At 38.6% G+C, this 12,596-nt stretch overlaps 1 protein-coding gene across 2 annotated transcripts in view; it reads right to left on the bottom strand.

Moving 5' to 3' along the window:
- ITGA1 (integrin subunit alpha 1) overlaps nt 1–12,596 on the bottom strand; it is a 170,037-nt gene that overhangs the window by 62,296 nt on the left and 95,145 nt on the right. For both annotated transcript variants that reach the window (XM_058719426.1, XM_058719436.1), the window contains exon 9: nt 5,017–5,182. In XM_058719426.1, coding sequence (XP_058575409.1) covers nt 5,017–5,182 — 166 coding nt within the window. The remainder of the gene's footprint in view (nt 1–5,016; nt 5,183–12,596) is intronic.

Here is a 12,596-nt window from a genome sequence, read left to right as displayed (position 1 = left end):
AAAACTCAATCAGGAGGAAATAGAAAGCCTGAACAGACCCATAACCAGCGAAGAAATTGAATCGGTTATCAAAAATCTCCCAACAAATAAGAGTCCAGGACCAGATGGCTTCCCAGGGGAGTTCTACCAGACGTTTAAAGCAGAGATAATACCTATCCTTCTCAAGCTATTCCAAGAAATAGAAAGGGAAGGAAAACTTCCAGACTCATTCTATGAAGCCAGTATTACTTTGACTCCTAAACCAGACAGAGACCCAGTAAAAAAAGAGAACTACAGGCCAATATCCCTGATGAATATGGATGCAAAAATTCTCAATAAGATACTAGCAAATCGAATTCAACAGCATATAAAAAGAATTATTCACCATGATCAAGTGGGATTCATTCCTGGGATGCAGGGCTGGTTCAACATTCGCAAATCGATCAACGTGATACATCACATTAACAAAAAAAAAGAGAAGAACCATATGATCCTGTCAATCGATGCAGAAAAGGCCTTTGACAAAATCCAGCACCCTTTCTTAATAAAAACCCTTGAGAAAGTCGGGATAGAAGGAACATACTTAAAGATCATAAAAGCCATTTATGAAAAGCCCACAGCTAACATCATCCTCAATGGGGAAAAACTGAGAGCTTTTTCCCTGAGATCAGGAACACGACAGGGATGCCCACTCTCACCGCTGTTATTTAACATAGTGCTGGAAGTTCTAGCATCAGCAATCAGACAACAAAAGGAAATCAAAGGCATCAAAATTGGGAAAGATGAAGTCAAGCTTTCGCTTTTTGCAGATGACATGATATTATACATGGAAAATCCGATAGACTCCACCAAAAGTCTGCTAGAACTGATACATGAATTCAGCAAAGTTGCAGGATACAAAATCAATGTACAGAAATCAGTTGCATTCTTATACACTAACAATGAAGCAACAGAAAGACAAATAAAGAAACTGATCCCATTCACAATTGCACCAAGAAGCATAAAATACCTAGGAATAAATCTAACCAAAGATGTAAAAGATCTGTATGCTGAAAACTATAGAAAGCTTATGCAGGTAATTGAAGAAGATATAAAGAAATGGAAAGACATTCCCTGCTCATGGATTGGAAGAATAAATATTGTCAAAATGTCAATACTACCCAAAGCTATCTACACATTCAGTGCAATCCCAATCAAAATTGCACCAGCATTCTTCTTGAAACTAGAACAAGCAATCCTAAAATTCATATGGAACCACAAAAGGTCCCGAATAGCCAAAGTAATTTTGAAGAAGAAGACCAAAGCAGGAGGCATCACAATCCCAGACTTTAGCCTCTACTACAAAGCTGTCATCATCAAGACAGCATGGTATTGGCATAAAAACAGACACATAGACCAATGGAATAGAATAGAAACCCCAGAACTAGACCCACAAACATATGGCCAACTCATCTTTGACAAAGCAGGAAAGAACATCCAATGGAAAAAAGACAGTCTCTTTAACAAATGGTGCTGGGAGAACTGGACAGCAACATGCAGAAGGTTGAAACTAGACCACTTTCTCACACCATTCACAAAAATAAACTCAAAATGGATAAAGGACCTGAATGTGAGACAGGAAACCATCAAAACCTTAGAGGAGAAAGCAGGAAAAGACCTCTCTGACCTCAGCCGTAGCAATCTCTTACTCAGCACATCCCCAAAGGCAAGGGAATTAAAAGCAAAAGTGAATTACTGGGACCTTATGAAGATAAAAAGCTTCTGCACAGCAAAGGAAACAACCAACAAAACTAAAAGGCAACCAACGGAATGGGAAAAGATATTTGCAAATGACATATCAGACAAAGGGCTAGTATCCAAAATCTATAAAGAGCTCATCAAACTCCACACCCGAAAAACAAATAACCCAGTGAAGAAATGGGCAGAAAACATGAATAGACACTTCTCTAAAGAAGACATCCGGATGGCCAACAGGCACATGAAAAGATGTTCAACGTCGCTCCTTATCAGGGAAATACAAATCAAAACCACACTCAGATATCACCTCACGCCAGTCAGAGTGGCCAAAATGAACAAATCAGGGGACTATAGATGCTGGAGAGGATGTGGAGAAACGGGAACCCTCTTGCACTGTTGGTGGGAATGCAAATTGGTGCAGCCGCTCTGGAAAGCAGTGTGGAGGTTCCTCAGAAAATTAAAAATAGACCTACCCTATGACCCAGCAATAGCACTGCTAGGAATTTATCCAAGGGATACAGGAGTACTGATGCATAGGGGCACTTGTACCCCAATGTTTATAGCAGCACTCTCAACAATAGCCAAATTATGGAAAGAGCCTAAATGTCCATCAACTGATGAATGGATAAAGAAATTGTGGTTTATATACACAATGGAATACTACGTGGCAATGAGAAAGAATGAAATATGGCCTTTTGTAGCAACGTGGATGGAACTGGAGAGTGTGATGCTAAGTGAAATAAGCCATACAGAGAAAGACAGATACCATATGGTTTCACTCTTATGTGGATCCTGAGAAACTTAACAGAAACCCATGGGGGAGGGGAAGGAAAAAAAAAAAAAAGAGGTTAGAGTGGGAGAGAGCCAAAGCATAAGAGACTGTTAAAAACTGAGAACAAACTGAGGGTTGATGGGGGGTGGGAGGGAGGGCAGGGTGGGTGATGGGTATTGAGGAGGGCACCTTTTGGGATGAGCACTGGGTGTTGTATGGAAACCAATTTGACAGTAAATTTCATATATTAAAAATAAATAAATAAATAAATAAATAAATAAATAAATAAATAAATAAATAAGAGACTGTATTGTACTTAACTATTAATGTAACTAAGTAATTTTTCATTTAAATGGTTTTTACAGATTGTTTATATCACATCTTAAAACTTATTACAGTTATTAAAAATTAAAAGTGCACAATGACTTGGAAAACTTTGTATGTTTCCTTCCTTAAGGCCAGCGAAGCTTATGGTCTGGCCTATTAGTAAATGCCGCTGGGAGCTGCTGTGAAACCAAAGCCACTTAAAACTGACTTGTGCACAGAATGCAGGACAGCCAAGTTCTTCAGAAGCAGCTGTGACTTCAGACAGATAAGTAGTTCAAGAGTTCTGTTTCTAAAGGCACAGGGGAAAAGCAGCCAGGGCAGAAGGAAAGAGAAATGAAGTCTGCATGGGCTGTAGCTGTTCATCAAATCTAACCCAAATCTCCTACTTACTAGTCGTGATCCAGTCATGAAATCGGCTGGGTGAGTCACCACCAGCATTTTTTTAATTAAAAGAGAAGAGAAAATGAAAACGAGAACCTATCAGAGTGCTTTGCATATAATAAGGGTTATTCTGTTAAAGGTTGTTTTATTTTTATATGTATACATGTATGTGCACTGGGTCATGCAGAAGTGGAAAAATTTTCCCTTCTTCTCTTCTAGATTCCGTGACTGGTTTAACAATTAAATTGAGCTAAAAAATTAGTCAATTTAATTTTTAGAGGAAAATTTAATTTCATATGGGAAATTAAGACTAAACTATGAGACTGAAGGGCAAGTGGGGGTGGTGGAGACTTATATGATGCCATCCTGACCTACGGAATGGGGTAGGGGCCTGGGGCTTCGAAGGGAGGAGCACAGTTCACAGTATATAAGAAGAACAGATGTTTGGTAAGTAGAAGTTTGCCCTGCTATGCAGATAGGTCTTTAAAAAGTTTTCTCTGGTTATACCTTTTATTCTGGACCAGGCCACCTATGTGAATTCTTTTAGGTTGTTAAGGGAGAGGTAAAAGTTCTTCCTGAATGGGCTGGAACTTGATTGCCTTCAGCTCAAAATAATCTACATGCCAAAGCAACATATTTTGGGACGGCCTATTTTGCTCCCCTTTAGTCACAAGGAAAAGTGTATTTATTATCATGGGTCACTGTCATATAAAGCTTGAAAGTCATTACTCTAAAACATTTTCTTTCCTTTCTATACATTTGAATATTCTGTCTGTTGGTCACTTTTCTGCATTTTCCTGGTCAATTGATGCTCAAAATGGTCCACCTTGTTTCAGTTATCTCTCTTTCTCATTTTATTTCTCTGTTTCCCAGTATCAGGTCATGTTTCTCATTATCAGGTCACATCAGGGTGACTGAGAACGTGTTCATGAATTTCTATGTTTAAGATACAAAACAATAGTTCTTCAGTGTGTCCTCACAAGGACAGAGTCCATTGGATTCAGATAAGGGCATAAAAACAGAACTCTCTGGAGGTTTCTCATCCTAGGTTGAGGGAAAGACGCACGTTCTCTTAGTCTCCAGTTAACAGAGAATATGAAGGAGGAGGCTTTTTTCAGTTTTCCTGGCATAACAATTCCAAAAAAATTTTTTTTCTTTTTTTTGGTCAGGCAAGGGCCAGTTCCAAAAGAATTTGATACTTGACCTCTTCCACCTGAGGCAGGGGAAGGAACGCCATGATTTATTTTCTTCAGTAGCCAATCGCCATTGCAACATCCAAGAAAAGAAATCCACAAAAAAGTAATATGACTTAGACAAATATAGTGAACCAATGTTTTACTGCCATGGGAGTTAAGGCAGAGTTCCATAAAGACCTTTAAAATGGGCAAGAAGCAAAACGGAAGAAAATAAATGAACAATGAAGTTATTGCAAATAAGGACAGTTCTATAGAAGCCCAAAATAAAAAAAACAAATTAAAAAAGAAAACTTGAGCTAGCTCCTCCATTTTCTAAACCCGTGTCACAGAAAAGGACTAAAACACGTGGGCACATTTTTGTTCTTGTGAGTCCACACTGATCATTGCCTTCTTTCAGCCCTCACATTAGCCCTGCCAAGTCCTTGCAAAGAGAGATGCCAACAGACACAGGGCTATGTGAGACAGCCATCTTGGTGACAGATTTACAGAAAAGGGCATTGTTCCATGCTGGTTATTGTACACAGTAAAAATGCATTAGCCGTGTAGAAGAAATAAACACCAAAAGGCCATTACATTAAATTGAATTGTAGAGAAAACATGCGGGAGTATGAGAAATAGTCATACCTTCCAGGGCGAATATTCTTTCTCCGAGAGCTTCAACAATAGTGACTAGAGCTAATTCATCAGAGACATTGAAGAAATGCTTTTCAGTGGGTTCGCTTGCAATTGATTTTATTTCTTCCACAAACTTTTCAGTGCTTAAATTTCCTCTGTTATAGCTCCCAAGAATCTAAGACATGACAAAAATGGGAAGGTTATATTTTAAATTCTGTATATTAATTAAGGATCTCAAGCGTTTTGTCAACAAACAAGAGAGTGTATAGTACCTTAATATAATGAAATTTTATGTACTTCCACATTCTTGGAAGAATAATTTTCAAATGTGAGATCTCCTAAAATTAACTGTTACATACTGTAATTGGTAGAGAAAACTACAAAGGACAATCTTGTATGTTTCTTCTCTTGCATTACTGTGTGCCTGTTTATGAACAGCTATATCTTTAAAGTCTGACAGTTCAACAGTAATGTTATAGTTTCTGAATATCTCTGGTATTATTCCAGCCTATGCCACCACCATTTGCTGGTAAAAGCAGTTAGCAAGTGAGTTACTTGATCTTGAGTAGGCAGTTCTTCCTGATACTCTTACCAAGAGCCAGTCCCACACATATATTTTGAAAACAGATATTGAACTAAATAGAAATCTTACTTGGCAATTTCTGTTTAAAACCAAATTCTCAAGACACGGACATCTTGTTTATATATATGTGTGTGTGTGTGTATATATATATATATATACACACACACACACACACACACACACAGAAGAGAGAGAGGCAAGAATTATCTGTTATAGTTAACTGTAATTATTTAAATGTCTTAGCAGGTTTTCTCAAACATCTATTTTATTTTTTAGAGTAAGTTTTATTGAGATATAATTCATATACAGTAAAACTCACCCTTTTTAGATACACAATTCTGAGTTTTGACAAGTCCTCACAGTTGGGTTACTACCACTTCAAAATTTAGAACTTTTCTATCAGTGTTCCTCTTGCCCCCTGTGGTTAATCCCTTCCTCCCCCTGACCCTTGCAACCAATGATATATTTTCTGTCCTTAAGGCTTTGCTTTTTCCAGAATGTCATATTTAAGAAGTCATATATATAGCATGTAGCCTTTTGTGTCTGACTTCTTTCACTTTGCATAATGCTTTTGAGTCATTCGTGTTGCCCCATGAATCAGAAGTTCAGTTTTTTTTTAATTGCACCCAAACTGGAAACAACTCAAATGTCCATAAACAATAAAGTATAGAACAAATCATGGTATATTCAAATAATGTATCATAGAACATGAACCACTGATGCACAAATATCATGGGTAATCATTATGTTGAGTGAAAAGCTAAACACAAAAGAGTACATACTGTATGATTTCATTTACATAAATAGAACAGGCAACTTAAGTGATGGTGATATAAGTCACAACATGGTTACTATAGAAGTGGGTATTAAACATGATAGGAAGTATAGGGAACTCTCTAAGGGTGATGGAAATGTTATATATCTTGATTGAGGTGTCAGTTACATGGGTGTATGTGACTATCTAAAGTCATCAAATTGTTCACTTTGTACATAATTTTCACACTGAAATCTTGTATTTCACTGTATGTAATTATTACTTTAAAAAAAACCGAATGAACTATAATGACATGAAATAATATGGATTAATTAATTAATTTAATTAATTAATTTTGAGAGTCAGAGTGCAAGCGGGGAGGGTCAGACAGAGAGGAAGACACAGAATCTGAAGCAGGCTTCAAGCTCTGAGCTGTCTGTCCAGAGCCCAACGTAGGGCCTGAATCCATGAACCGTGAGATCATGATCTGAGCTGAAGTCAGATTATTAACTGAATGAGCCACCCAGGAGCCCCTTTTTTATTTTAGAGAGAAAGAGAGAATGGAGAGGAGCAGAGGGAGATAAAGAGAGAGAAAGAGAGAAAGAAAGAGAGTGAGAGAGTGAGAATGTCAAGCAGGTCCATGCCCCAACTCAGGACTCCATCCCACGGCCCTGGGATCATGATTTGAGCCAAAATCAAGAGTCAGACACTCAACCGACTGAGCCACTCAGGCACCTCAATCTGGATGAATCTTAACAACATTAAATTTTAAAAGTTTCAAAATACTTTATGCAGCATGACACCTTTTTATAGAGTTAAAAAAAGGAACACTTCTAGATATGTATAGATACCAAAAGATAAGAAAAGGAGAGAAATAGATGAACATAGATTTGGGCCTATGGTTACCAGGTGGAGGGCACCCAGGTGGTGAATGTGGTCAGGCCCATAGATGTTTATAGGGCATACTTAAATAAGTATGCAGGTACAATAATAAACACAAAAACCTATAAAGTGGCCCATGCTTCCACAAATGATGAGGTTTCCTGAACAAAGGATCATGATTAATTCAATTCTATGCTAGTGGAATCTAAAAAATGAAGATAAGATTCTGAGCTCTGTACTATTGCTTGACTTTTAGAATATCCTGCTCCTTGGGGACCAGAAGTAACGATGAAGATACCAGAATTTTCTAACTTCACTTTAGATTTTTAAATCATAGACATAGATTTGTCTGGTATCATTAAACTGAGCCTATGGTGCCTTCAAAGTTCTGTTGGAAAACAGATATGCAATAGTCCCCAAGCATGGTTCAGCGTTGCGTACTGGGCAGATCGTAGACACGTGGGTGGGCAGGCACAGGTGGAGACGTCAGTCTCAGTCTCCACTGGGTCTTCTGGCCACAGACCCCTGTCCCTCTCCTCTGAACACCCGGCTGCCCAAACTCCCCTTTGGCTGCCTGTTCTAGGCATCTGCGTGTATTTTTTTTTTTTTTTTAATGTGAGATTCAAAATGGTAGATTTAAAAACTGATATTTTGGGGGCACCTGGGTGGCTCAGTCGGTTAAGCGTTTGACTTTGGCTCAGGTCATGATCTCACAGTCTGTGAGTTCGAGCCCTGCATGGGGCTCTGTGCTGAAAGCTCAGAGTCTGGAGCCTGCTTCTGATTCTGTGTCTCCTTCTCTCTGCCCCTCCTCCACTCATGCTCTCTCTCAATCTCTCTCTCTCTCTGTCAAAAATAAACTTTAAAAAAAACTGATATTTTTATTAAGAAGGGTATAGCTTTTCACTTGTAGTTAGAAAAGAGCTAAAATTACTGTTTTAAGTGTTGCTATTTATGATCTACAGCATACTTGTTTATTAGCATCATAAAAGGAATGAGGGTTTAGATTAGTAAATGAATCATTAAAATGTTAATGGTAGGAATGCAGTTGTGTGACAGCTAGTCAGACAGGCCATGCAGCAGTTCTAGAGTTTTCCCTCCTAGTGAGAGGCGCTGGGAGATTCATTCTTGACCCCTTCCTCCTGCTTGAGTCACACCCTCTCCCCTTTCCCACAGCATCCCCAGGAAGGGTTCTGAGGAGTTCGCATTTGTACATGCAGGTCTTCATCCACTTCCTTGTTCCTTCCTTAGGCTCTGTGTTCATCTGTAAAATGTGTGGGTGAGGCATAAAGCCCTCATGTCTGTGAAGAACTTTGTGTTGCTTTGAAGACGTGCGCAATTTAGGAATACTAGAGCTGGCTCTAAGGAAATCAGCAGACTAGTTGGGTAGCTTTTTGATTTTTGAACTTAACTCTTTACTACTTGTCAAGATTTCGGTAGGAAGGGCACTAAGAGGAGCTTGCAAAATTGTACCCGAACACAAAAATTCAGTACCTGTCTACTTGGCTGAAAAGCAAATGCAAACAACAGAAATAGTTTAAATCTGTGCTTTTCCCCACTTTAGCTACTTGATGGGGGAAGAGAATTAGTGGAAATGAATGTTGAGAACTGTCCAGAGAGGGAGAGAAAACCCAAGGCCCACTTGCTCTTATTACATTGAAGAAATTCTAAGATGCCTTTCTTAAAGTTGAGTATTTCCCCACAGCTAGATGGGCATGCCCCAGAGAAAGCATGGCAAAGGCAGAGAGTGTCCAGCCTCCAGAGTGTCCATCATAACCGTGTGGCAGTTTCAGGATCACTGGAGTTTGGCTCAACACCTCACTCTATACCTGCTATTCTTCTCTGGACACACTGTTGGGTTTCTTCTTTGTCAGCAGTTTTGTTACACATGTATTTCTTTTAGATTCATACAAATCCTACATCACATGAAGAACCCTGAGTCCCCAATGTTTTACCTAATTTATCCTATAAGTCATATGACATCCTTGGCAGAAAAGTCACCATCTTTCCTCCTTAATTCCTATTGACCATATTGTAGATTCACTTTTGCATTGACGTGTTCACTTCCATTTCACTTATAAAGTGATACAGTTGAAAATACATATAAAAATTATAAAGACGTTTGGACCATGCATGGTTTGAGGTTTGACCTTGCATGGTCGAGGTTCATAGTTGTAATGTAAATGTCAGACATTTAGTGCTCTATGTGACAGAGACAACTGGATAAAGTTCAGTGAGGAAAATGCCCAACTGACATACTTAAAGAATAAAAATGAAACAGATTCAACATGAGAATGTATATTTAGAAGAAAGTGTAAAACAAAAAAATTCCCAGGAATTATTGTGACTTGCATCCAGTTTGAACTATTTGTATTACAGAATAAAAATAAAAATAGAAATGTGTTTTGATCCTTCACCCAAGGATCTGGTAGCTTGTAGAAACATTATTTTCTATGAATGAGAAGAAATACAAAATAACACTTATAAATTACTTCTGTTTCACTTTATACAAATATGTCAAGCCCAGGCATTTGGTATTCTGCTAATATTTACCTGAAGTAGACATCCAGAATTGAACCTCCCTTGAGGCAGATGTGTCAAATGTAAAGTGTACAATTCATTTACATGTACTGTAGTGCCTTTTGTGTGCAAATGAATGGAATGCTAAGATACTTTCTAACTTCTCTGATTTTCATTTGAATGCTGTAGATAATACACATTTCACAGCCATTATAATCCCAGCCATTATCATCCAGGATTAGAATATGAATGTAAAGCAGGTTCCTGCTAGCAGTGTCTAATATCCACAAGTGACAGAATACAAACCTTGGAACAGAATACTCACACCAGCTCAGGACCCTCACCAAATCTAAGAGTTTAATGGGACATGTTTGCTGTTTTATCATAGAGTGCTTAAATTTTCTTTTGTTAAAAAAAATTTTAATGTTTATTTATTTTTGAGAGAGAGACAGAGTGCATGTAGGGGAGGGGCAGAGAGAGAGGGAGACACAGAATTCGAAGCAGGGTCCAGGCTCTGAGCTGTCAGCACAGAGCCTGATGTGGGGCTCGAACTCATGAACTGGGAGATCATGACCTGAGCTGAAGTTGGCTGCTTAACTGACTGAGTTACCCAGTCACCCCTAGAGTGCTTAAATTTTCAATGGTCAATTATTTTGGGGTCATTGTCTCCCATAAAACATGTCTGTGGTGTTCAAGATCAAATGGAGGGTAAAAAAAATGGACTAGGAGAAACAGTCCAGGTGATAACAGTGGCAGACCCTCAACTATATTTGATCATGTGAAGCATGAATGCAGCTGTAGAAATGCCCAAGAATGCACAAGAAGAGGAAGTAAAATAACTGTCTTATTTCCTAGTTCAGCACAAACTAAAAAATACAAGGTTCACTGGGGACAAGAAATATGAATTGGGAAAATAACAATTCTTGAAGTGAAATTTTCTCATATATTATTTATAACATTTTGAAGAGCAATTTGATAATAATTCATTGATTAAAACAGGAAAGGAACTCATGATTTTATTATTCTCCTGGAAGATTAATGCAATTATGGGTAATATCTTATTCTCACTTACTGTAAATAAAAGAGATTTTGTGAAAACCAATTTAGGCTAAGCAGTTAGAGTTCTGAGATGTTTGTTTCCTGCCTTAATTAAAAAAAAAAACAATTTATATTAAGAAGACTCCTTAAAGGGCACATGCTATTGAATCAAGAGTGAACGATTAGAAAGGAAGGCTGGACACAGTCGTTAGTCAAGGTTCAGAAGCTGAGAATAGGGTTGACAGTGCATGGGGGAGTCACTGAAGGCTTCTGTGCAAGAGGGCAACACAGTTTATCTATAAAATTCCTTCTAGTTCTAAAGCACTATAATTTTATTACTTCATGGTTGTAAACTGCTTGAGTTAAAGATCCTTAAGAAAAATAATATTTATTGGTTGCCTAGCCTGCCATTGTGCTAGATGGTTTCATAGTCATTATCTCACTGGTTCTTTATCTGAAAGAGAGAGAAACAATATTACCCTACTTTATAGATAAAGAAGCTGAAGCTCAGAGTATTAAGTGACTTATTCACTCTCACAAAGGCAGAATTTGAACAAAGGTCTTTCTGGCTCCAAAATATACTGTCCTCTATCCCCCCCCCCCCCACCCACCTTTCTTAGACTTACTTCTGGAAAATGTCCATGGGTCTTTTGTTGCTTAAAGTTATCACATTATGGGACATGCTTAGCATTTCTGTGCTGGTTCCTTTAGCTCTGGTACAAAAAGCAGGAGGTGGAGAGAACCATGGTGCTCTTTGGAAGTTAGAGGAAGTGAGTGAAAACAGGTTAGGATAGTCCTGTAGCACCTTCCAGAGACCCGAGGCAGAAGAAAGAAAGATTGGGGCATGGGGAAGAACAGCCCAGGGCAGTGTGGTACATGTGGTCAGTCAAGGGGGATGTGGAGACCTGGCCATGTGACCTACAGTCATGGGGACTGCTATCCCTTGGTTTTCTCATTCATAAAATGGGGAAAATAAAGGTTGCTGTCCTCTCTTTGGGGTGCCATGAAGGACAAAGAAAGGTATCTAGGACACAGGAAAAAAAACACTGTAGATTATAGAGTGCTATATGAGTGACAATTTAAATTATTTTCCATGTTTGAAATGTAGAAGTTTTATTTCTCTTTTTCTGAATGTCCCTCTCCATGGGGTCGCACCATGAAAATTGAGTTATCTTAGTTCATGGAACTATTAGAAGTTGATTTAGAAAAAAATCACTAATAAGAGCTATAAAGCACTCTGACAGTCTCTCTCTCTCTCTCTCTCTCTCTCTCTCTCTCTCTCTCTCTTTCTCTCTCTCCCTCCCTCCCTCCCTCTCCCCTTTTTGTTTTTTATATTTGAAAGACACTTGTTATTAATAATGGATTGCTGTTGTATTAATCCAGATTTGTTCACAAAGAGCTAAAGTACTTTATATGTAATATCTTCTATCATCAAGAGCAGGCTAGGCTTTTCCTTGGAACTAAAGGAAATTTCTTCTTCTGTAATCCTTTTTCTCTTCTTGCCCAGCTTAAATGCAATTATAGGAAAACATTTTATAGCTGCTGGCTGCTTCACTTTGGCTGCACAGTGAGGGGCTATGAAATGGGATGAAATGGCTCTGCACAGAGTGCATAAGTAATAAGTCAGTCTCCTGATCCCTCCTCATTCCACCAGTAATGCCAAGAAAGTGGCTTGTGCAGAGGAATAACTGTAACTACAAAACCACATAAGAAAGTCTTGCTGGGACGCCTGGGTGGCTCAGTTGGTTAAGTGGCCCACTTTGGCTCAGGTCATGATCTCATGGTCTGTGAGTTCAAGCCCTGCATTGGGCTCTG

The sequence above is a fragment of the Neofelis nebulosa genome, chromosome 1 (assembly GCF_028018385.1).
Source record: "Neofelis nebulosa isolate mNeoNeb1 chromosome 1, mNeoNeb1.pri, whole genome shotgun sequence".
In the NCBI taxonomy this organism is placed as follows: domain Eukaryota; kingdom Metazoa; phylum Chordata; class Mammalia; order Carnivora; family Felidae; genus Neofelis; species Neofelis nebulosa.
This window is presented reverse-complemented; position numbering and strand designations above follow the sequence as displayed.